This window comes from Polypterus senegalus, chromosome 2, assembly GCF_016835505.1.
Source record: "Polypterus senegalus isolate Bchr_013 chromosome 2, ASM1683550v1, whole genome shotgun sequence".
NCBI lineage: Eukaryota > Metazoa > Chordata > Cladistia > Polypteriformes > Polypteridae > Polypterus > Polypterus senegalus.
In genome coordinates this window covers 310,811,506-310,838,905 of record NC_053155.1, presented here as the reverse complement: position 1 = coordinate 310,838,905, position 27,400 = coordinate 310,811,506, and the positions used below count along the sequence as shown (strand labels likewise).

Below are 27,400 nucleotides of genomic sequence, written 5' to 3'. Positions count from 1 at the left end.
ACAGTATATAGCCTTTTAACATACATGGATCAAAAGATGTAAAAATAATGCTTATGGTTGCCTACTGACAATTTTTTTTTCCTTTGGTGTCATAAGCATGTGCTAACTTTGCTTAATAGTTAATGCAGGAGTGCCATATTATTATTACTATCATTATTAATGAAAGTATCTGCATGCATACATTAAGTCACATCACAAATGTATTTTCTTTCAGCTTCACAGAATAACTGTCATTGGTTCTGTAGTACATCTCTGTATAATTATTAGTTGCTCAGTCGTATATAACATTTGTAAAACGCTTACGTGAGCCTTCTATAGAAAGGTTTAAACTGACCACTTCAAAAGTTGATAGTTTCACGTAGGGCTGTAGAGTCGGAGACAATTTTGGGTACCTGGAGTCGGGGCTAGAGACAGCAAAAATATACCAACTCCTAATAAATTTAAGTTGTAATGAAAAAAAAATGCAGCATTTCACAAAAGTCTTAAGTACTTCTATGATGTAAGAAAAAAGCCCAATGCACAGTTGTGTTACTACTAGTGTGAAGTTCAGCCTGAGCTATTATATACAACCTGACATTCACATATTGTAATCTGGATTATGGTAAATTACAAAAAGTGTTTTCATTTTATTTTAGATATAATGTGTTTAACAGGTTCATTTGAGTCTAATCAAGTGTAATTATCTAGGTGGAGGTGCTGTGCTATGGCCTGATGTGTGTTCAGGGGTTCTTGTCTTTTGTTTAAACTGGCCAATATGGTGGAGAGTCAGCTTCCTAGCCAGTAATTCTGTGGTTAAATGACGTGTATGTTGCCTTCCTTCATCAACATGGAAAACACGTTAGCATATTAAACACAGAGGAGTCGGAGTCAGAAGTACCGGAAACTAAGGAGTTGGAGTCGAAGGATTTATCTACCAACTCCACAGCCCTGGTTTCGTGTTTTGACAAGAAAAAAAATACAATATTGCATCACCATGTCATAAAGCATACAAAATGTGACACAGAGGAGGAAGGACAGACACAGCCAGCTGTTCAACAGTGCTTAAAAGGACAGTTTGTTGTCCGTCTAAGAACGGACCCTGATCAACATCTGCTGTTAGCCTCAGGTGACACCACGCTTCCCCTTCCCCTACAAGAGGAAATTGTTGTCCTCACAAGCCTTCATACCGCACCGGCTGCCTTCTTTCCTTTGCCAGTTCCGAGTCAGACCATCCAAACCAGCCTTGCGGTTCATTGCACCTCCTTTTGAGCATCTTCAGTACACGTGGCCCTGCCCTGACCCCTGCAAAGTCTTGTCTGCCCCTTCTTTCACTACAATAACAATACAAAATACAAATTTTAACATTAATAAAACAAAAGTAGCCGCAGCCTTACTGCCACCTGATTCAGTTGTCCCCACTTATTATTATAGCATGCATTTTCTGCAATACACATGCGTTTATGTAAAGTCAATCTCTGAGAAATATCACACTGTCAGGTTCAAATTTAGCGATAGCAAGATGAAGCATGTGTAGACTTTTATCCCCAACGCTGTACCGGCATGTGCGGGGCTGTGACAGAAGGACAAGGCAGTAAAAACGGTAACACGGAAGTTTCTACTGGTGTTGTGTTTCTAGCAGTGTACTGCACAACAATAAGACGTTGAACATCTTTTACATATTCAATGTGTCTCACCTCAACGGCGGAGCAAAGAAATTGCATAAAAACCAGTCATGTAAATCTGCAACCTGTGTGCAAAAGGGGTACAGTCGGTCATTCTCCATCCCACTATATCCGAACACAGAGTCACGGGGGTCTGCTGGAGCCAATCCCAGCCAGCACAGGGCGCAAGACAGGAACAAATTCCAGGCAGGGCGCCGGCCCACCGCAGGGCACATACGCACCCACACACCAAGCACACACTAGGTACAATTCAGGATCGCCAATGCACCTAACCTGCATGTCTTTGGACTGTGGGAGGAAACCCACACAGACACGGGGAGAACAAGCGAACTCCACACAGGGAGGAGCCGGGAAGCGAACTCAGGTCTCCTTTATGCATTTTAAAAAAATATTTAGTCCGTGCTTCTCTAAAAAGCAACACGAGTTTCACTGACTGAACAGCCTGCTCAAAGTCACACAAGAAGTCATTGGGGAAAATTACTTGTGATTTAGGGTGTTGATCCTTGGGTCAGGATGGGCGACAGTCTCCTGAACTCAGTTTGTTTCTATTTCAATAAAGCAGCAATGTCAGAATGAATCTACAAGCTGCTGGCTTCCAGTTAAATTTTTATTACACCGCATACATATATTTGCACTATCCTTCAAGCAATCAATAAAATATTCATTATCTGAAGTGCACATAAAAGATTGAATAATTGTTACTTCTCTGATGGCGTACGTAGCCCCAGAACAAATTTACATGTCCTGTAGAATTCATACAACTGGACAACCTGCAAAATTAAGTAAACCACTTCAGGTAATGCACAGAACTGGACTGGTGACCTTGCGCATTACGGTCTGACACAATAACCATTAAGTCGTACTGCCAGTCAGCAAGCTATAAATAAACACTGTATTAAAAGAAAAGCCAAACAGAAGAGCAACAGGATTAGTACTTGGATTTCAAAACTCGGATTAAGAAGAGGCTTACAAAATTAAATCTATTCTTGAAACTGAAAAGATTTAACACAAGTGTTTCATTTTTTATTAGCAAGTACCTTCTTTTTCTCTTTATAACACAGCCAACAAGAGGATCAAATAAGAAACAGCAGAGGGTAAGGCAAATGCACGACAAGAGAAATATAAATACATAACAGACTGGGAGATATTAGAGAAGCAGCTGAAGAAAAAAAATTGTCTGTATTTCATCAAATAGCTTATTATAAACACCATTTATAAACAAATACACTTAAGGGCATTTTCAGCTCTTTCACAGATTTAGGCCTCTGTATTTATATGCCGTTAAAGTGATTGGCAGACACCATAACAATTTAAGACAACATTCAGAATTGCTTTAATGGGTAGAATATCATCAGTTCATGATGGGTGTCTCTGGTTGCCTCACTGTGCTTGACCTAAACCACCCCCGCAATTCGCCCCAGCTGAATAAGTACATGACCAAAAGACCATCTAAATTAAGTAAATCACATATAATCAGAGGGCAGCACAGTGGGTAGCACTGCTGCCTCACATTTAGGAGACCTGAGTTCACTTCCCAGGTCCTCCCTGTGTGGAGTTTGCATGTTCTCCCCGTGTCTGCGTGGGTTTCCTCCCACAGTCCATTGTGCATTGGCCATCCCAAATTGTCCCTAGTGTGTGCTTGGTTTGTGGGTGTATGCAAGTGCCCTGTGGTAGGCTGGCACCCTGCCAGGGGTTTGTTCCTGCCTTGCGCCCTGTGTTGGCTAGGATTGGCTCCAGCAGACCCCCGTGACCCTGTGTTAGGATATAACGGGTTGGGCAATGACTGACTGACTTATAATCAGTGGTTAGGATTTTGCTTTCCTGCATGTGTGTGACAGTGCCAGTACATCACTGAAATATTTTCAATTACTGGAGGAAAGAAACCTGCAAAATTTGAAATGTGCAGAACATCATTCCATCTTTAATTATATAAACATTATAAAGACTAGGGGCTATGTCCCCCTTCCTTGCTTCGCTCGCCCACCCCCTTCCCCCGGGAGGCACACTACGCGATAGCCACTTCACATCTCTGCTGTTCGCATTGTGAAGGGGGAGGCTGAACGCACGCTAAGGAGATACAGACGGATCAGCTGCTGGCTTGCTGCCGCTGCTGCTGTCGAGCTGCGTGTCGATCATTTAAAAGCCCTGGCAGCTGTCCTTTTGTCTCACTGCCTTCAAATGAGTGTCTACTTAGAATTCCAAGAGCTAAACTTGAAAGAAGGGGTGAGGCAGCCTTCTGCTGTTATACACCTAAAATATGGCATAGCCTGCCAATAGGAATTCGCCAGGCTTATATGGTGGAGCACTTTAAAAAAAAAAACTGCTAAAAACACATTACTTTAACATGGCTTTCTCATAACTTCATCTTAGTTTAATCCTGATACTCTGTATATTCAATTAATTAATATTATTCATGGTGGCTCCAAAATCCATACTAACCCCCTACTCTCTCTTCTGTTTTTTTAACGGTTTTCTGAGGTGGCGACCTGCGCCACACCACCCGATCAAAGCACCGTGATGTCCTACATTGATGGATTAAAGGCCAGAAGTCCTGTGAGAGACGGCCGGCAGTTTATCCCAGCTAACACCCCCATGCCGCTAGATGGAGTCCTCCCTGCAACATGGAGGTGCCCCGAATTCCCGCAGGGCATCCTGGACAATGGAGTTCGGCTGCACAGCCCTGCTGGATACTGTGGGGGCTGCCAGGGGACGCTGCAGGAAGGCATGAGTGTTTCTATTATATCCCGGAAGTACTCCCTAGTCACGGGGACAGAAGAAACGAAGTACTTCCGGGCTGAAGAAAAAGGAGAATTTTTCATCTGACCCAGAAGTGCTATGGCATGACATGGACTGAAGGACAGAAGCACTTCCAGGTCGCGTCCTATAAAAAGGACTATGAGAAACCCAGCAGACTAAGCTGGAGTTGGGAGGGAGTGTGACAGAGCTGCTGGGTGGAGAGGAGGATTTATTATTGTGATTTATTGTGTTATTGATTATTGTTATTGTGTATCGTGGAGGTGCTTGGTGCACCTTATTCAAGAGATTAAATCATTTCTGATATTTTACCTGGCGTTGTCTGCGGGTTTGGAGGAGCGACAGTGCCCCCTACTGTCATAGTCCACATGACCATCATCATCAAATTCTTCCATGAGAACCCTGAATACAATGAGGACTGACTGTGAGGTCACTTATGTTAGGTAAAATGCGTAGAGGGCACTGGGTGGTCTCGTGGCCTCGGACCCGTTGCAGATTTTTTTTTTTTCTCCAGCCGTCTGGAGTTTGTTTTTTTTCTGTCCTCCCTACCCATCAGATCTTACTTTTATTCTATGTTAGTGCTCCCTAATTTTAATTATTTATTTAGTCTTTTTACTCTTTCTTCATCATGTAAAGCACTTTGAGCTACATTGTTTGTATGAAAATGTGCTTTAGAAATACATGTTGTTGTTGTCTCGCGGGACGTTAAGTCTCGACCCAAGAATTTTTTATTATAATAGAGAGACATTTTACACAACCACATTGTTTAATCTTAAATCATTAAGACAAGCAGAGAGATGTTGCAGTTCTTTTTTGAATACTGTAGAACTGTGCGAGTTCTCTAACATTTATTTAATGACCAAACCATCCATCAATCCATTTTCCAACCCGCTGAATCCGAACACAGGGTCACGGTGGTCTGCTGGAGCCAATCCCAGCCAACACAGGGCACAAGGCAAGAACCAATCCTGGGCAGGGTGCCAACCCACCGCAGGACAAACACAAACACACCAACACACCAAGCACACACTAGGGCCAATTTAGAATCGCCAATCCACCTAACCTGCATGTCTTTGGACTGTGGGAGGAAACCGGCGCGCCCGGAGAAAACCCACGCAGACACGGGAAGAACATGCAAACTCCATGCAGGGAGGACCCGGGAAGCGAACCCAGGTCTCCTAACTGCGAGGCAGCAGCACTACCACTGCGCCGCCCTTAATGACCAAACCTTAAGACTTAATTTTTCTGACACACTATCATGGCCACCTCTTAATGTGTCATCCATCCATCCATCATCCATCCCACTATATCCTAACTACAGGGTCACAGGGGGTCAGCTGGAGCCAATCCCAGCCAACACAGGGCGCAAGGCAGGAAACAAACCCTGGGCAGCACTCCAGCCCACCGCAGGGCACACACACACACACACCAAGCACACACTAGGGACAAGTTAGGATCGCCAATGCACCTAACCTGCATGTCTTTGGCCTGTGGGAGGAAACCCACGTAGACACGGGAAGAACATGCAAACTCCATGCAGGGAGGACCCGGGAAGCGAACCCCCAGGTCTCCTAACTGCGAGGCAGCAGCACTACCACTGCGCCGCCCTTAATGACCAAACCTTAAGACTTAATTTTTCTGACACACTATCCCACTAACTACTACTGAGAGTTGAATTGACAAATGCCAAAAAAGCATATACTCAAGTAGTAATTTCAACAATAACATATGTAAATAATGATTGAAAGCAAGTAACACACAACTGAACAAAAGCAAAGCAGTGCAGCGTCACCGAATCCTGAACCTGCCGTCACAGCAGATCCAATGGGCACTCCTTCAGCCTCAGCTACAACATGCATCAGATTTTCATACCAGTATTCAGCCAACAGGGGTAATCAAAATGTCTTTACCCTGAGATAAAAAGGAGAATTTAACAACATAAACCTCAAAAACTACAAAAGACTATGCTTAAACTGAATTTTTAACACTATTGAAAAATATGCCTTCAAGACATTCATTCTCTTCCAGCCAACATGTACCAGGAGCAATCTCATTCACATACCACGGTCAAAATAAAGGCAGCCGGATTTTATCACGGTAGGACACTGAAAGATAAAACATGTTTGGTTTTATTTGGCATTAATAGGGTTTGCATCCCAGGTCCTCTCTGCGTGGAGTTTCCATGTTCTCTCCATGTTAGTGTGGATTTCCCCCAGGTACACCAGTTTCCTCACACAGTTCACAAACATGCAGGTTAGGTGGATTGGTGATACTCAATTGGGCCTAGTGTGTGGTTGGGGTGTGTATTTATGTTCGCCCTGCAATGGACTGGTGCGCTGTGTAAGGTTTGTTCCAGCCTTGAGCCCTGTGATAACTGGGATAGGCTCCAGCACACAACATGACCCTGATCAGGTTAGAAAATGACTGACACACTAAACTGGCCCAATGTGTGTCTGTGTAAGTTATCAACTTATCAATAGCTCCTGATGACCCCGATTCTATTGATTCACTAACAGAATGTCTGACTTGTAACTCAGAATGGATGAATAGTAATTTTCTCAAGTTAAATAAAGAGAAAACTGAAATTTTAGTGATCAGCAATAATGGATACAATGAGGCTATTAGAAATAAACTGGATACATTAGGATTAAAAGTCAAGACGGAGGTAAAAAGCTTAGGGGTGATTGTTGATTGTAATCTGAATTTTAAATCACATATTAATCAGATCACTAGGAAAGCATTTTTCACTTAAGAAACATAAGTAAAGTTAGACCGCTTATATCACTGAAAGATGCTGAGAAATTAGTTCACGCGTTTGTTTTCAGTCGACTAGATTACTGTAACGCACTCCTCTCTGGACCACCCAAAAAAGATATAAATCGTTTGCAACGAGTGCAGAATGCAGCTGCTAGAATCCTAACTAGGAAAAGAAAATCCGAACACATTTCTCCAGTTTTGATGTCACTACACTGGTTACCTGTGTCATTCAGGATTGACTTTAAAATTCTGCTTATGGTTTATAAAGCCTTAAATAATCTCGCCCCATCTTATATATCAGAATGTCTGACACGTTATATTCCAAATCGTAACCTCAGATCCTCAAATGAGTGTCTCCTTAGAATTCCAAGAACAAAACTTAAAAGAAGTGGTGAGGCGGCCTTCTGCTGTTATGCACCTAAAATCTGGAATAGCCTGCCAATAGGAATTCGCCAGGCTGATACAGCAGAGCAGTTTAAAACACTGCTGAAAACACATTACTTTAACATGGCCTTCTCATAACTTCATTTTAATCGTAATTTAACTTAATCCTGATACTCTGTATGTTTCAATTTCCTCAAAATAACTATTCATGGTGGCTCTAAAATCCGTACTGACCCCTACTCTCTTTTTCTGTTTCTTTTTCCGGTTTCTTTGTGGTGGTGGCCAGCGCCACCTCCACCTACTCAAAGCTTCATGATGCTCCAACAATGATGGATGGATTAAAAGGCAGAAGTCTACGTGACCATCATCATCATCAAGCCCTTCCGTGAGAATCCTGAATCCAAAGAGGACTGTTTCATTTATGTTAGGTAGAATGCCCAGAGGGGACTGGGTGGTCTCATGGTCTGGAATCCCTACAGATTTTATTTTTTCTCCAGCCGTCTGGAGTTTTTTTGTTTTTTCTGTCCCCCCTGGCCATTGAACCTTACTCTTATTCGATGTTAATTAATGTTGATTTATTATGTTTTATAATTGTGTCTTTTATTTTTCTATTCTTTATATTGTAAAGCACTTTGAGCTACTGTTTGTATGAAAATGTGCTATAGAAATAAATGTTGTTGTTGTAAGTTTGCATCCTCCAGCTTCCCTTCGACCCAGCACTGGATAAGCAAGCTTAGAAAATGGATGAAAGAATGGTTTTATTGGTATTCTTAACCGGTCAAGCTCAAAACCATCTTAGAGTAAAAAGATTTAAATGACATTTTCCTGCTTCTTTAGCTAGTACAAGAACTTTTTTGCCTGAATTTAAAAACAAATCATTTTCAACCATCCATCGTTTTACTTCAGTAAAGCAGTGACATAATGACAAATGAAGCTGTATCATTCGCTTTAACTGACAAAACTGAGAGACATCAGTGTCAGAATTAAACTGAATATCATGTTTATCAATTACATGTGCTAAAGACAGCTTATAAAGTTCCTAAAATTCAAACGGGCAATACATCACCTCCGTCTTCATATAGTAATGATAATGATCAGAATACAGCTTGTATTAAATAAGATTTTAAAAAGTAAGCAACACACTAAATAGGAATGGAAACTGACAGTCCAAAGAAATTCTTTAGCCGAAGTAAACGAACGGTGTCTCCAATATTTTTAAAATCCAAGCTTAAATCTAAAATGCATAATGAATTTAGCTTTTTCCTGTATCATAGTGAGAAGTCAAGCAAAATGACATCTTTTATTGGCCAACTAAAAAGATTACAATATGCAAGCTTTTGAGGCAACTCCGGTCCCTTCTTCAGGCAAGATGTAACACAGAGACTGGAATTAATTTTTTTACATCTAAGATGTAAGATGTCTCACGTAAAGGTTTTCCAATGCTGTCTCTGACTATAGCTCTATATAAACACTGGGAATTCCGGTCTCTGTATTACATCTTGCCTTAAGAAGGGGCCTGAGTTGCCTATTATAATCTCTTTAGTTAGTCAATAAAAGATGTCGTTTTGCCTGACTTCTCACTACATTCATAATGGCTAACACGGTACAACACCCTAGTACTACAGACATACAAGACACCTGTATCATAGGAAAATTAAGGCTAAGACTGGTTCTGTGAGACTTTTTTTCCCCAAAAGGTTATTCAAGATTCATATAACCTCAGCATGCAAAAATCTTTCTGAAAGGTACAATGTAAAACTGATCCATAATTCTTTTTTCTAATATAAAACATAGTTATTTTTCAACAAACCCTTAACAATGGGTACTTTGAAGAAATCAGGAGCATAGCTTTTCAATTAAGACATAAAAGTTATAACTATGGGCTGTGCAATTCCTGAAAGGGAGTTTTTAAACAAACTAGACTGAAGATCTGAAGCATGGGCAGTAGTTTTCATTTTTAAAATCTACCTACCATGATATTTTCAAATAACTGGAAAAGGGCGAGAACTGCACTCAGAATTGCCGTTGATGAATGGCTACCACTAGACAGACAGATTCATACCATGGGTGTCAGCAAAAGGATTAACAGTTTAGTGAAGACTTTTAAAGCAGAGCTCTGGGATAACAAGACAGCTGACATCACAAGATCTCAACAATCTTTAGGTTTATACAAGGTACGTGTCCAAGGCAGAGATCCTGGGCAGTTGTAATAAGCAGCGGTCCTAAAAATAGTAGGTACATTTAGTACTAGACTGAAATAGCAAGATCGGATTCAGGTGCAATTCAAAAAGTATTTTTGGCGACACCTCACAAGACCTCAGAAAGATAGATAGATAGATAGATAGATAGATAGATAGATAGATAGATAGATAGATAAGACATTACATAATAGACATATAGACAGACAGATAAAAGAATTTGATCACAGTCATCTAAAAAGTTCACATGTGGTCAAAGTAGACCATAAAATAATACAGAACAATTGAACTTTAAGAGTGTGGGAAATTAAACCAAGTGTTTGGAATGCTAACTCATATGCTACTATTATGAAGCACAGTTTAACCCAGAGAAGACTAAAGCAACTGCTGCCACTAAGCAATGTTACACTCCTCACATAAGCTTCACGGGATTGTGTATTTTCCCTCTGTATTAAGCAATACCAAAGACACAGAACTGAGGGATTTATGTTTGCACCTTGCACTTTGGAGATACAAGTGAAAAAAAATCATTTTAACGGATTCTTGGAGAAAAGAGCTAACAAGGTTTCTGATACAGTGGACTTCAATGACACTCAGGAGAGGCCAATGCTGAACAGAAGAAAACAGCATTAAAACATTCAAGAGAAAAGTCTCCGGTTAGTCATGTCTCATAATATATATGTCAGCTATTTAGTCCTATGCTCATGGTGTCAGAAAAAAAATTTGATATTTTTTACAGAAATTAGGTGATTAGGAGATTGAGGAGCTATATTGATCTTAATGTCCAGTTCATAATTATTCTATTTGGTCATTCACTTTCTAGAACCTTGTGGGGGAACACAGTACTATCCAAGTCAAACTTATACTCATTTTGTATTGCTATCTCCTAGCCTGTAGCTCTCTGTAGGCACATCACACACACACACACACACACACATCACACACACACACAGAAAGCACACCACCTCCAGCAGTGTTCATCTACTCATACAGGTGTGACTGTTTAACGTCCTGACCTTGTACAACAGCACAATTCAGCTCTATGCCCTGCCTGAATCCTCTACTACTGCTCTGTGCTACTGTATTGTGGACTTTAAACCAATGCAATCCTAATATAAAAGAGAGTAAACAGCACACAAAAAATTGTACTTGTGTGTCTCATCATTTTCTACCATTGAAGATGTTTACTGAGAGCATTTTAATTTTTTAAACCTGGTTATTAGTTTTAATTACCAACAATCCTGCCACTCAGCCTTGAGATATTTCAGTCTCATATAACAGACCAGTTTAACCTCAATGATGTTTTTAGATTGTCTCACATGAACTGCCCCACTTCACATTACACCTTATCCTTAACAACAACACTTTGCCTTCTGGGTCTTTTTTGACCCGATTCTGTACCACACTACTTGGTCGCTTATTCCAAGTGTCTGTTGTTCTTTGTGTAAAGAAAAACTTCCCAATGTTTGTGCGAAATTTACCCTTAACAAGTTTCCAACTGGGGGCGGGACGGTGGCGTGGTGGGTAGTGCTGCTGCCTCGCAGTTAGGAGTCCTGGGTTCTCCCTGCGTGGAGTTTGCATGTTCTCCCCGTTTGCATGGGTTTCCTCCCACGGTCCAAAGACATGCAAGTTAGGTACACTGGCGATTCTAAATCATCCCTAATGTGTGCTTTGTGTGTGTGTGCGCGTGCTCTGCGATGAGCTGGCGCCCTGCCCAGGGTTTGTTTCCTGCCTTGCGCCGTGTTGGCTGGGATTGGCTCCTGCAGACCCCTGTGACTCTGTAGTCGGGATACAGCGAGTTGGAGAATGGATGGAAGTTTCCAACTGTGTCGCCGTGTTCTTGATGAACTCATTTTAAAGTCACCGTCTTGATCCACTGTACTGATTCCCTTCATGATTTTAAACATGTCAGTCAGGTCTCCTCTTAATCTTCTTTTACTTAAACTGTAAAGGCTCAGCTCTTTTAATCCTTCCTCATAACTCATTCCCAGTAGTCCTGGAATCAAATCAGCCTAGTTGCTCTTTTCTGGACCTTTTCTTGTGCTGCTATGTCCTTTTTGTAGCCTGGAGACCAAAACTGCACACAGTACTCAAGATGAGGCCTCACCAGTGCATTATAAAGTTTGAGCAGAACCTCCTGTGACTTGTACTCCACACATCAAGGCGCTATATAACCTGACATTCTGTTGGCCTTCTTAATGGCTTCTGAACACTGTCTGGAGGTTGATAGCTTAGAGTCCACTATGACTCCTAAGTCCTTCTCATAATGTGTACTCACAATTTTCTGACCGCCCATTGTGTATTCAAACCTAATATTTTTACTTCCTATGTGTAATACTTTACATTTACTGACATTAAAATTTCATCTGACACAAATTTGCCCAAGCCTGTATGCTATCCAAGTCCCTCTGTGATGATATAACGGATTCCAAATCATCTGCTAATCCACCTATCTTGGTATCATCTGCAAACTTAACCAGCTTGTTACTTATATTCCAATCTAAATCATTTATATATATTAAAAATAGCAGCAGCCCTAGCACTGACCCCTGCTGGTCTCCTCTCTTAACATCACCCAGTTCTGATGAGGTTCCTCACAACATCATCCTCTGCTTCCTGTGTCTGAGCCAATTCTGCACCCATCTACACACCACACCCAGAACTCCCACTTATTTTAGTTTGATGCCCACCCTCTCATGTGGCACCTTATCAAATGCTTTCTGAAAGTCCAGATAAATCCCACCTGCTCCACTCTGGTCGTATCCTTTTGTTGCTTCCTCATAGAATTCCATGTTAGTAAAACACGACCTCCCTCTTCTGACCCCACGCTGACTGTTCAGAGTAACTCCTGTCCTTGCCATGTGTTGCTCAATCTTATCCTTAATAATTCCTTCCATTAATTTTCCTGTGATGCATGCTAAGCTTACTGGCCTAAAGTTGCTCGGATCTGCCCTGTCACCCTTTTCAACTGAACTTAATCAGCCACAGCCACTTGTGCTAGATTATCATAAAAGACAAGAGTCATGTCTGCTTTGAGAAACCAAGCTCTGTTCTTACGATGAGCAGCGGCAGGTGTAAATCCTTCATGGAAAGCTTTTCTTGGACAAGTTCCACAAAAGAAGGCCAACATTTTGTTGATCCGTTCTGTATATTTTCAAATCAGTCCAGAGCTGGCGCTCATTTAACAGAGTCATGGCCTAAATGGGGATGTTGGGCTGGGCTAACAGACACACAAATACACAAACCCAGAAACCACCACAGATTTTAGCCACTTGTCAGAAACCTACTCTATAAAATGCCACCACAATCTTGAAGAGTTGACATGCAGACAAAGATACAAAAATAAAACAGTTTTTCATTACTGCTGGTGCCACCTTAAAAAAAATGCATTGCTTTCAGCCTACTGATGACTGATGCAGAAAAAAATGTTCCACACTATTTGTTTTCAAATGAAATAATGTTGCCCTGGAAATCTGGCATTGCCTTCTCAACAGCTGAAATTCTGATTCAGTCCATAGAAGGAAGAAAGAAAAATGTGGAGAAAGTGATGTTTCCTTGCTACCTCTGTTTAAAAACTAATTAGTTTTACACTGGTAATACAGTGGAACCTTGGATTGCGAGCATAATTCGCTCTGGAAACGTGCTTGTAATCCAAAGAAATCATATATCAAAGCGAATTTCCCCATAAGAAATAATGGAAACTCGGATGATTCGTTCCACAACCCAAAACTATTCATATAAAAATGATTAATACAAAATATAAAGTAAAAATACAAAAAATAAATTAACCTGCACTTTACTTTTGAAAAGAATCATGGCTGGTGTGAGGGAGACGAGAAAGAGGAGGGTTATTGTGTATAACGACTTTCACTTTTAACTAACGGAATCCCTGCTATCTGTTGGCTCACTGGAATCTTCTTTTTTTGCGACTTTAACAAGAAACCTATTTGCCTGAAGAGGCACTACACTTGGACACAAAATTTAAAAATTCTTTACGCGCTGTAGTTTCTAAACTCTTTTGGGATTCAACCCAACAGAACGACACGCAGAAGAGCATCCCTAAGCAACCGCAGGCACCCAGCACTGTAGCAGTTTGCAGTAAAAGCGAATCCGAAAGGATTACGGACATGTTATAAGTGCCTGCCGTTGATGGGTGATACAAGAAACATTATAAATGCAGGGCACAGGATTACATGCCCACTGATATGGACACGACCCTGCCTGACTGCTGTGTCTGTGTATAGGAGAGCGGCAGATCCCGCTACAATAAATAACCGTGCTGTTCCTGTTTCAAGCTGAATAAAGGTGGTGTTGCTAAAGTACTGAGACTCAGCTTCGTGTTTTGGGGTGTAAGACAGGGACTCACACATTACAACACACACACACGGGTCACCTTGCTATAGTAAACAGTATACGCTCGTACAGATGTTGACTATATGAGTGAAGCACACCGACTGAGACCAGAATGGGAGACGATTACCCACAATCCCGCAGCGAGAAAGAGAACCACCATCGGGGCTCTGTTGTGATCACGTGATGCTTGGCAGACAAAGTGTATACGTACTACTCGTATTGGAAGACCTCGCTTGTTTATCAAGTTAAAATTTATTAAAAATTTTAGCTCATCTTGCAAAACACTTGCAGACCAAGTTACTCACAATCCAAGGTTTTACTGGACAGTAAAATACAAAGAATTATATTTATATAAATAAACAAACTATCAACAATTACAAAGCATTTTTAAACATTCAGGAACTAGAACCTATGGATTACAAAGATTAATTACAGAGCAGATATTTTGGGTAGATTATACATTTTATTCATGGCAAAAAAAAACCCCACCAAAGTAAAGAAACAGGAAACAACTCATTAATAAAGAACAATAGCTGTTATATTAAATAGAATATGTATGTATCACCTACAAGAAAACATCTAGTAATGCCTACCACAAAATGTAAAGTAACAAAAACAACTCGTGCTAGGGAGATGTACCTGTCTGCTTGTTGTGTTTATTTGCTTGATCAGATGCCTTTGAAAACCATTAAGAGAAAGCACGGTACCCGTATGAATTTCAGGAACATCTGTGGATTACTGGGAAATAAATATATCTTTCTTGTGCAGATTACACTTTTGGCAAAATACTGTAGTTAAGATATAGCAGGTTGGAGGATGGATGGATAGATGGATAGATAGACACTTTATTTCTCCCAAGGGGAAATTATGGTTAGGGATAATAGGATATTACTAACACCTGCCTTTAAATTCTATTTATTATGTGAAAAACACCATTTTTACATCTCCTATTTTTTGGCATACACACAAACTCAATCATTCATCTTCAAAATATTCAATTCATCTAAAAAAAAGGTTCAAGGTGCTAGAGGAAAACCCATCCAGACACAATCACAAAGTGCAAACCCTGCAGGCGCCTGGCTCAAGGTTAGTTAGTTTCTGCCTTGTGCTCAATAACTTATATTTCAAATTTATAATAATGACAACATTTCTCTGTAAGGATCAGTTCAGACATTTTGGAAAACATTCATTATTGTTATTCTAAAATAAACTCAACAAGACTCTTTTTTGTTCATTAATGTAAACAGGGAACAACTTTAAACTGTACTTTCTTGTTACACAGCTCTCGGAATCATGCATGGATAATCTGAACTCTCACAAGCTCCTACTGCAATGCTTAATCGTCCCATTTTGCTGTAGGTATCATTAAGAATTACTTTTATATATATATAAAATAATATAATAATGTATAAATACTTTTTAAAAAACACGCTTATATTAAGTTAAAAAGTGTACTAAAAATAAAAATAAACTTGTAAAATAAAAGGTGGGTGCTTTTGTTAAGATTTTAAGAAGTGTTATTTGAATATTGATTGATGAAACGTGCCCACACTTTTATTTTACGAGTGATGTGTGAGAGACTTATTTTTTGCTTTTTAGTACACTTTTTAACTTAATATAAGTGTGTTTTTAATATATATATATATATATATATATATATATATATATATATATATATATATTACTCTCGGCATTTGTTTCAGTATCATTTTGTAATCAATGTTTTAACACTTCCTTTAATATTTCTATCCGGTACTAGAGCAATCTATTGGTTAAATCTTTAACTATTCTTCATATGAAAATTTCATTTCTTAACTCTTTCAGGGCTGATGTCAACTCTTGTCAAAAGGAGAGCTGAAGATGGTAATTATCTGTAAACTGTGATAAATTCAACCGTTATGTTTGAGTTGGACTCTCGTTGCTAGAAGGAAAGTTAGCTTAAATGGTTTTGACCGAGATTTCCTGTGCTCTCGTGAGCAGCAAGGTGCAAACATGCCACTAATATCTGGCGAGAGATCAAAACGAATGTATAAAGCAAAATGCTCCGTGGATGACGTTTTGCCTATTATCTCTGAATTCGACTATGACTTGACGGACTCCAATTTTGATGCAAGTGATCAAAAATGAATGTGAGTTTCCAGCTTCTGCTGACTGGTCCCCAATCGTGGTGCTGAACAGTGGTAGAAACCAGATTGCAATGCATTGTGACTGTGACCGCTGCTTCTGCCCTAGCCACGTGAAGACAGACTGGCAGCAAGCCTGCTGTACATTCTTGTCAAACTGTCAGCCACAACATGCAGTAACAGATGTTTTATTTTGATTTCTGTGTGAAGCCATTACTTTTCAGGAAACTGCTTTTTGGAAAAAATATTCAGCCATCAAAGAATCAATTAACATGGATTAATTGATCAATTAGTGAAACTGATTATTGATTCATGTATTGTCATCGGAAGAGAGTAAGTGTGCAAAATTTCAAGTCTTTGAACAATAAGAAGTGGGTTAAATATCGATTTCAAGATTTGTACCAGAGAACAAACAGGTGAAGTTAAAATAAGCATGATAACAATAATAATAATAATAAAATAAAAAAGCACACGTCATTTTTCGAAATTGTTGTGTTTAAGAAGCCTGTGTTTTCCTTATTAATTATGATGGAAATGTAATTTCCATATATAACCTTTCCCAATTTATACTACAATACAATTTTATTTTGTAGAGCCCAAAATCATGCAAGAAGTGTTGCAATGGGCTTTAACAGGCCCTGCCTCTTGACAGCCCCCCAGCCTTGACTTTCTAAGAAGACAAGGAAAAAACTCCCAAAAAAACCCTTTTAGGGGAAAAAAAAATGGAAGAAACCTTAGGAAAGGCAGTTCAAAGAGAGACCCTTTTTTCAGGTAGGTTGGGCATGCAGTATGTGTCCAAAACTGGGGGTCAATACAACACAATAATCTCTGTATCTATTTCCTTTTCCAGTTTGTCTATACTGGACTGGACTCAAAGCCTATGTTTTCAAATAATGAAAGAATATGGTTAGAAAGTTATTATAGTAGGTTTAAATATTTTTTCCATTGAGAGGCTTACACTTAGATACAGTATTTGATTTATGAAAAAAAAAAAAAGTCAAGTTTAGAAGCTTCTTTCAAAGGTTTCAAGTTTAGAACAAAAGCCTATCTTTAAACCTTGTGTGGTTTTACGTGGATTGAGGGTTTAGTTTGATGGAATTCTGTTTGGAACATGTTTGTACTGCATATGTTTTGACTACATTTTGCTTGAACTGTGCTTTAGTTTCTGTTTGCAGTTCATTCTCTTTATTAAAAAAAAACACATTACTCATTCTTACAACTTTCCCAAAATAGCAACCGACTGATGCTCAACTGTCAACATAGAAACTGTTCAGCCTTATAAAAATGAGGTGGAAAACAACTGTCCATCTCCAAAACAGTCCCAACTGCAGACCTCTGCAGCTTCGCTGGTGACAAGTCAATTAAAATACACACCTCCAGTAAAGTTCAGATGCCACTTGCTGTACAATTATATCTAGAAATAGTTTTCTGTAAAAGGTTTTTGTGTGATATCACGAGTTTTATACATCTTTGAGAAATCACTTAACTGCATCTTATTTTTCTCCTGCCCTTTCATATACTTCTATTAAATTCAAGTCACCTAACATAAACAGAATTCCAAGAATTTATCACTCTTTAAATCATACTAGGCTGACCTGCCTTTTAAGGCGACCGACTTTTAAGTTGACCACTTCTTAAGGCAATTCAATATGTAGATCAATTTGGTATTTTATACAAACTCATTAATTTGGTTATATTGCATTTGAGCGGTATTACTTTAATACTCATAGTTTGTTATTTTTGTGATGAAATTTTAACTTTTTTTCTCTATTGTGGTCGCCCTTTTGAACCCCCCTGATATTTACTACGCAGCATGGCATTTGTACTCCAACATTAATTATTTCCAGAGACATCATTTTGTCTATTTTTCCAGCGCATCGCGCACAAAAGCAAGGGAACGATGGGAGCACCAGAACTCTGCTCACATCATATTGCTTTGTACCGCAAGCTGCAAGTAGTAAGTTTGTGATAAGCGGAATACCGCTACGCTTTCCACTCACGGGATGGAAGGATAATCCCGACCGCTTTTATATAGTAAGAAAGAAGAAGATATCGCACAGTCTGGGGTAGAAAATCATCTTTTACCTGGAAAAACGAAACTACAAATCCCATCGTGCATTGCAAAATGGACGGGTGTGTGAAACTCCGCGCCTGCGTAGCACTCACGGGACGGAAGGACAATCCTGACCGCTTTTATATAGAAGGATGTGTGATGCACACTGTCAAAGGCTACTGAGAAGCACTCTTGAATCACAAAGCTCTGGAAGTTGGCAGATGGGACCATTTTTTCCTATCTGGAATCAGGGCTTGAAATCTAATAGCCCTGTCACTCTATTGGACTTTTCTGGCAATTACCAGTCACAGACTTAATCTACAGTACATAATCAGTAACTTGGGAACAGTGGCTGTACGCTCTTGTGACTTCTGACTTGTGGGGGCGTTCCAGTTGATAATTCTGACCAAGAACCTGAAACTTCTGACCTCCAAATATGTCTTTTTGTTGTTGGCGACACTTGGACAAGATGGCATCTGTGTGTGCCTTGCCATGAATTGGTCTTGGTTCTACTTCATCCATCCAGCCATCCATTATCCAAACCGCTATACTTGTTTTTCTTTCTGTTGCTCAATGTGAATGGATCCAGTTCTTTGTTGTAATCATTTTGTTGCTACTTTCAACTTGCTGCCGACGAACTGATGGGATATGACCTTGGTGAAAATAAAACGTTTGTCCCACCACTTCTATCAGAAACACCATCTCAATTCTGGTACGCTCCAATTTGTCAGCTCCAGTGGGGACAGAAAGGACGCAAGGAAAGCTCAGTGGCTTTGTTGGTGAGAATTAAATTTCCTCTGGATTTGTTTTTTGGGATGGATGTGTTGTTGGCTTAGTGCAGATCAGATCATTGCCATGTTTCCTGGCGGTCTCCGAAGCCTGCATGATCCAAGGCTATGAAACGATCTTCCACATACTTAGACATTGGCAGAATCAGTTGAATGGTTCAGGTGTCAACTGGGAATGCATTTATTTCAGAACGGCATTTGGGTATTGCTGTCATTCTGTGGGTGATTTTTGTATTGTCAGTGCTTTGTACAGTATTTTGTTTTAATATTTAATTTCTTTTATTGTTCAGCGCTTTATGAATTCTGTCTGTGATGGATGACATCTATCCATCATCCAACCAGCTATATCCTAACTACAGGGTCACGGGGGTCTGCTGGAGCCAATCCCAGCCAACACAGGGCGCAAGGCAGGAAACAAACCTCGGGTAGGGTGCCAGCCCACCGCAGGGCACACACACACCAACACACACAGACAGGGGGAGAACATGCAAACTCCATGCAGGGAGAACCTGGGAAGCGAACCCAGGTCTCCTTACTGCGAGGCAGTAGTGCTACCACTGCAGCACCATGCCATCCCATTACATAAATGTTATAAATTGATTTGCATGTCATGGAGAGAAATACTGTAAGTATTTGATCCCCTACAACACAGCCAGAATTCTGGCTCCCACAGATTGGCTGTGTGCTCATGTGACACACAGATTACAATCAATTAATTCCAGATATTTCTGATCTCAACCTGTTACGTGTATTTAAGCACACCTGTCCACAGAATCAATTTCTTCCATTCCAACCTCTCCACCACCACGGGCAACACCAAAGAGCTGTCAAAGGACATCATGGACAAGACCTACACAAGGCTGGAATGAGCTACAAGGCCATCAGCAAGATGTTTGGTGAGAAGGTGACAACCGTTGGTGTGATTATTAGAAAATGGAAGAAATATAAAATCGCCATCAATCGCCCTCAGTCTGGAGCTCCACGCAAGATCTTGCCTCATGTGGCAGGCTTATAATGTGAACATATTGCAAAATCCAATAAGTATATTTAATAAACCTAATGGGTCAATTTTTATTAGGATTTATTTAATTTACAAAGGTGGAAAATCTTGACATAAATACATTCAAAGGTTCCATTTTTTTGTACTATAGTTACAATTATGGAACAAACTGTAAACTCTACTCAAAGGAGTTGAGATAATACTAGAGATGGGAAAATGATACAGAAGCATCGAAGCTTGTGTCAGTCAATCTGAAAGAGTAGTGGGACGAATCACTTTGTCGAAGCTTGTGTCAAAAAATCGCTGTCACGTGACCCATGACGTTTGAAGCTTCAAACATCAGCAGTGCTTCATAGCGCACTTTATTGGTTTGACAGCTTTGGTGCTAAACTAACAGGTAGCCTATATAAAATTGATCATTCTTTTTCAACAATGTTGGGTTGTGAGGAAAGAGAGAGAGTCTAAGAGCTTTGGTGACAGATGGCGACTAACAGCGGAAAACAACATTCAAAAGTTAAATAGTATAAATGTAGAAGGACCTTGAGCAGAATAAAACGAACACAGACTTGCCTGACCTTTTACTGGAGACAGGAGACTGAAACAGTGAATGCTGTTTCACTTGTGCTCTTAAGAACTTGCCTTGACCTAAGTTGACCACCAGATGTCGCTGTTTATACTGGGGCCGAGGCTTCAAAGCTATGAATCTTTATTGTCACAAATAGAGAAAAGCCAAGCAAAATGACACCTTTTATTTGCTAACTAAAAAGATTACAATATGCAAGCAAACATTCATAATGGCTAACACGGTACAACGTACTTGTCACAAATAGAAAGAAAGCCTCAAAGCCTCAAGAGGCTTCATTTTCCGCATCACTAGATGATACTAATAAAAAAAACGGCAAATAAATTGTAACTATAAACTTCTGAATATACACTGAAAAAAACTCCTGAAAACACCATGAAAAAAATAATTTACTTCAAATGCCGCGTTTTTAGTGCGCACTGTCAGTCATGCGTGTAAATTGACGAAAGCCCGCCTTGGCCCCGAAGCCTCTGGAATATGTTTTGGACTTGGCGCCTGCTCTGTGATTGGCTCTCTCGCATCCAATCGCAGGACGGCCGCTCCAGAACAGGTCTCCCGTGTGCCAATTGTGCGCTGCCTCCGAATTCGTTGTTCCCTTTTGTGCGAGGCCCTGAGGCGGCTGAGCCAGTCTGGCCGATGTGGACCCGTTTCCTACTTCGTTGTCTTGACAAATCATACGTGTTAGGGGAAGCGGCACAGGCCGTTTACAAAGGCAGGTTCTGTGCAAATTCGCCCCCCCCACCTGAACGAAAATACAGACTCAGCATTTTATACCAGCTATCTCCGTTCACCTTCTACTCTACTCCCATAAGCGAGAGCTCAACTCTGTCTCGCAGGCACCACTGTAAGGCTGGCCGCCTTTCTTCCCCCACCCCCGTCTGCGGGACAATAAAAAGGTGCACTCGGAGATTTTCACCCGCTCCTGTAATGGCGGACTGTCGTCCAGTGTGTGTAGGAGACATCAAGAGGATTGAGCTTTACCTTTCCGAAATGCGCAGCCCAGTGTATGGGAGTCCAGCCGTAGAAGGAGTCTTCGGCGCTCAAGTCCGCCCGGGTTTCGCATCGCTGGAGCAGTGCGCACAAGGCGCCCACATCGCCGTCCCTACAGGCTCTATGCAGCGGGAAACGCACGCTCAGCACCTCTTCGCTGGAAAAGCCCGACTCCAAGCACACCGACATCATCCCAGAGACAGGAACGCATCAATTGTCGGCAAGGCACTTTCGTGGCTTTTTGACAGAAGTGAGGCCGGGGCGTCCGCTTCCAGTTAAACGAGCTCCTCCGACTAGACTCGCACGCTGTAGGCGAAAACAAAGAGCCAACGACAGAGCTAGCGAGCCAGCCCTCGGCACACTCGCGTAAAGGAAACTTCAGAAGATGCGATAAAACCCGGAATGGATTTCAGACGCCGGGAGCCAACGCTGCAACGTGCACTTGGAAATCTCGGCATGGAACGAGTCTGACGCAGGCTCACTGGGGCCGAACGGACGTGTGAAATGATCGTAATGCACTGTTCGGTGTTCGTTCTGTCCAATTACACTTTTCGCGATAAAACAAATATGGAGTAGTGTGGTTTGCTATAAGCCGACGTGCATGAGTGAAAATTAACCAGCAAGCTACTGTATATAGCCATTTATATGCTATAATATATATGTCTCAAATCGTCTTTCCTATGTTTCTAATGTATCTATCTTTCTACGTAAGCTACATAATACTCGTGTCTTTCATGACGTGCACGTTTAACGCTCAGGGCCTTTTTAAATTCTTGTGTGTGTTTTACAGAGTCTTTCTACAGTACTAGGGTGTTGTACCGTGTTAGCCATTATGAATGTAGTGAGAAGTCAAGCAAAATGCCATCTTTTATTGGCTAACAAAAAGATTACAACATGGAAGTTTTCCCGGCAACTCAGGCCCTTTCTTCAGGCAAGATGTAAATATATATATATATCTTTTTTTTAATGAACCGTTTTTTATTCGTTCGCAGCTTAACCCGCCAGAACTATTAAGCATCTACTTGGCAGCAGATAACATTACATTAATTTACTTCACTAAATTAATTTATTTCCAACCTCGAAATCCAGACGAATGCACTGCCTTTAAAACACAGTAGTAAAAAAAGACCACCCATGGTAATTTGTTTTGGGTTCCAAAATAGTCTAGTTTCTCATGGTGACAAAGAGGCATTATGTGTGAAAATTTTGAGTTTGGGCCAAGGGCGTGGAACTGTATAAAGAACAAACACACACCCACACTAAGCCTTACCTAAAAGATTATTCTTACCTAATTTAATTTGTTTTTCTTTTCTTGCAGCTATTTCTTTAACATTTTTAAAAGCTTTACTGTGCTACATCCTGTATATGAAAATGTTCTATACAAATACATTTTGTAATATAATGATGATTTGGCTTGCCATATGTAACGTCTATATTTCTTGCACTTCTGTAAAAGCTACATTTCCCAGTTGGACAAATTATCGTTAGTCTATCTTATAGTCCGTCACTGTCCAACCTGCTATAACCTAACTACAGGGTCATGGGGGGGGTCTGCTGGAGCCAATCCCAGCCAGCACAGGGCGCAAGGCAGGAACAAACCCCGGGCAGGGTGCCAGCCCACCACAGGGCACACACTAGGGACAGTTTAGGAATGCCAATGCACCTAACCTGCATGTCTTTGGACTGTGGGAGGAAACCCACGCAGACATGGGGAGAACATACAAGCTCCACGCAGGGAGGACCCAGAAAGCAAACCCAAGTCTCCTTACTGCGAGGCAGCAGCGCTACCACTGCCCTTTATCTTGTAGTGCTTTTAATATCTATCTTTTTATCCTATAGTGTTCTTTCTGTCTTGTATAGTGCCTTTCTTTATCTATCTAGAGCAGTTTAACTGTTCATCTATATTTTACAACACATTTCACACCTATAAATCTGTCATTTACACAGCATCTTTCACATATATCTATCTGTCAATATTTTTCTTTATCTTTTATAGTACCTTTTATATACTCAGCAAAAAAACAAACGTCCCTTTTTCAGGACTGTGTATTTCAACAATAATGTTTTAAAAATCCAAATAACTTTACAGATCTTCATTGTAAAGGGTTTAAACAATGTTTTCCATGCATGTTCAATTAACCATAATCAATTCATTAACATGCACCTGTGGAATGGTCGTTAAGACCTTAACAGCTGACAGAAAGTAGGCATTTAAGGTCACAGTTCTAAAAACGCAGGACACTAAAGAGACTTGTCTACCGACTGTGAAAGATGCCCAGGGTCCCTGCTCATCTGCGTGAACGTGCATTAGGCATGCTGCAGGGAGGCATGAAGACTGCTGATGTGGCTAGGGCAATAAATTGCCATGTCCGCACTGTGAGACGCCTAAGACAGCGCTACAGGGAGACAGGAAGGACAGCTGATCATCCTCGCAGTGGAAGACCACGTGTAACAACACCTGCACAGGATCGGTACATCCGAATATCACACCTTTGTGACAGGTACAGGATGGCCACAACAACTGCCCGAGTCACACAGGAACACACAATCCCTCCATCAGTGCTCAGACTGTCCGCAATAGGCTGAGAGAGGCTGGACTGAGGGCTTGTAGGCCTGTTGTAAGGCAGGTCCTTACCAGACATCACCAGCAACAACGCCGCCTATGGGCACAAACCCACCTTCGCTGGACCAGACAGGAGTGGCAAAAAGTGCTCTTCACTGATGAGTCACGGTTTTGTCTCACCAAGGGTGATGGACGTATTCGTGTTTATCGTCGAAGGAATGAGCGTTACAAAGAGGCCTGTACCCTGGAGCGGGATCGATTTGGATCGATGGCTAGGGCCATTCCCCCCAGAAATGTCCAGAAACTTGCAGGTGCCTTGGTGGAAGAGTGGGGTAACATCTCGCAGCAAGAACTGACAAATCTGGTCCAGTCCATGAGGAGGAGATGCACTGCAGTACTTCAAGCAGCTGGTGGCCACACCAGATACCGACTGGTACTTTTGATTTTGAGCCTCCCTTCATTCAGGGACACATTGTGAAACATTTTTAGTTTACGTCTTATGGTGTTGACTCTTTTAGTGTTCATACAAATATTTACACATTAAGTTTACTGAAAGTAAAAACAGTTGAAAGTCAGAGGACGTTTCTTTTTTTGCTGAGTATATTATATATATATGCCTCCAATTCATATAGTAGCTTTCATATCTGTCACTCATATAGTGCCCTTTATTAGCTGTATGTATACATTATTAATGTGTTAAATAGTACTTTACATGGCTCTCTGAGGTGGCTCACTATCCTTAAAAGGACTGCTCGCCTTTTGCCACACTAGCTGGAAAAGAGCGTGCGACTGTGCAGATCTGCTGTTTTTATGACTGTGCAGATCTGCTGTTTTTATAGGCGCTCCTGCTATTGATAATGTAATGGCAGCTCGTTCTTTTGGGGACTCATCCCTGGCTGAAATAACTTGTCCAGCGCTATTGCATAGCCCTCCCCTCAAAGTCGCTGTAACCAGCAGCCACTTGCAACTCTTTGCAACTGTGCACAAACTCGTCAAAATGGCGGGGTTGTCTTCTCTCCTGCTTCAGTCATGCAGCTGATTTGGGAGCGCTTTGTTGTCAGATGGCACAGCAGGGATGTTGCATGCTGTTCTGGCAGGTGGCACAACTGGGTTGTTAAGTGCAGAGCTGTCTTGTGCAACAGAGGTGTTCAGTGCTGGTCAGTTGTAGGCAAGCAGGCGAACCTCCTTGTGTGAAGATGCAGATGTAACAGTCTGTTTGCTGTTTTCCTTTAATGAACTGACGCTGTAAACCATGTCCCAGATCTGCATCACAGCTTTTTGTCCTTTCCCTGCGCATTTTTACCACCAGTCCCGTTTCTTAAAGCTCACTTGGGGTCAGTGGCGAATTGATCTGCCACACTTTTCCTCAGATCCATGATCCTGAAGCTCAAGCAGTGTCTGTGCACCCAGCTAATGGACCTTAGCTGATGGTGAAGCAGTGGTGGAGCTTCAGAGGTGTCAGTCTCTGAGCTGTCTCCAGCCTTGTGCTGTTGCTGCAAACGGTACTCCGGTTTACAGATCTGAGCCTCGGGACTTGCCAGGACCTCCTCCAAAGAGCTAAGCAGGTTTGTTTTTGGTCTCCAAAGCACTCACCACTCTGCTAAGTCAAACTGCAGGTTTTCTTCACATCCCACTTCTGACACCAATGTAGCATCCGTGCTGAGCACTGCAATGGACGGATTCCCTGCTCTTTGCATGGCGCACTGAGGTGGCTCGCTATCCTTAAAAGGACTGCTTGCCTTTTGCCACACTAGTTGGAAAAGCAAGCACAACTGTGCAGAGCTTCCATTTTTATAGGCGCTCCTGCTATTGATGTAATGTCAGCTCGTTCTTGTGGTCACTTGTCTCTGGCTGATGAAACTTTTCCAGTGCTGTTGCAGTGTTTTTCATATCGGGATATCTACAGTATGCATTTATTATATGGCCCTTCCAAACTTTTATACTGCCTTTCTTTATCTTTTCATAGCACCTATCATATGTGTGTGTCAACATTATCCAAAATGATCAGTTTTCATTTGTTATTGATAATTCCCTCTGTCTACCCTTCCCTACAGGTTAAGAGTTTGGGTGTCATCCTTGAGAGTACTTTATCCTTTCAGTCCCACATCAATTAAATCTCCCGGTCTGCACATTTCCACTTGTGTAATATTAATCCTATTCACCCCTCCCTCACTCTCCACACCGCTGCTATCCTCGTTCATAGCCTTGTCACTCCTTGTCTCGATTATTGCAATTCCCTTTTCTTTGGTCTTTCTCGCAAATCTCTTTATAAGCTTCAACTGGTCCAGAATTCAGCTGCCCGCATCATTACTAGAACCCCCTCTATTCACCATATCACTCTCGTCTTGCGGCAGCTTCACTGGCTTCCAGTTCAGTTCCAAATTCAATTCAAAATTCTCCTACTAACTTTTATGGCTATCCACAACCTCGCCCCTCCATATCTGTCTGACCTCCTCCATTTTGCCATTCCCTCCCGTACCCTTAGATCCTCTTCCTCCACCCACTTGACTGTCCCCTTCGTCCGTCTTGCCACCATGGGGAACAGAGCACCAGCTCTGGAACTCAATACCATCTGAGCTTAGAAATATTGAATGATTTTCACTTTTCAAATCTAAACTTAAAACTCATTTGTTTAAGACTGCTTTTTTTCTCTTTGATAACAATTGCTCCATCTGATTTTAACTTTTGTATTTTACTTTTGTTTATAATCTGTGTTTTGTCTATTGTTTGGTGTCCTTGAGTGTTTAGAAAGGCACCTACAAATAAATAAAATGTACTATTATTATTATTACCATTCATATAGAACCTTTCTTATGTGTCACTCATATAGTGCCTTTTATTATCTGCCTATACTGTATACAGTGTTGATGTTTTAAATTGTACCTTCAATATCAGAATATCTACAATATACTTATTATATGGCCCTTGCTATCTTTTATCATGTCTTCCACATCTGTTTATAACACCTTTCATATATATGTGCCTGTCACTCATACAGGGCCTTTTATTATTTGTCTATAGTACCTATCTGAATGTCTATACATTTTTTATGTCTTCTTTCATTTAAACTCTAAAAAGCAATGTTTCAGGTCAACAACAGTGTAAACGCACTAGTTTGCATCAAGCTATTTGAGTCATGTCAGCTGTGGTGGATGGCCAGGGCCCTTGCCCAGCCAGGACGTCCAAAGTGTGG

At 41.1% G+C, this 27,400-nt stretch overlaps 1 protein-coding gene across 2 annotated transcripts in view; it reads right to left on the bottom strand.

The window, feature by feature from the left end:
• LOC120524061 (ankyrin repeat domain-containing protein 10-like) overlaps window positions 1-22,008 on the bottom strand; it is a 101,159-nt gene extending 79,151 nt beyond the window's left edge. Inside the window, exon 1 of one of the 2 annotated variants that reach the window (XM_039745903.1) lies at window positions 21,636-22,008. In XM_039745903.1, coding sequence (XP_039601837.1) covers window positions 21,636-21,836 — 201 coding nt within the window. In that variant the 5' untranslated portion in view covers window positions 21,837-22,008. The remainder of the gene's footprint in view (window positions 1-21,635) is intronic. The other variant, XM_039745902.1, reaches the window with a different exon arrangement.
• Window positions 22,009-27,400: the final 5,392 nt, after the last annotated feature.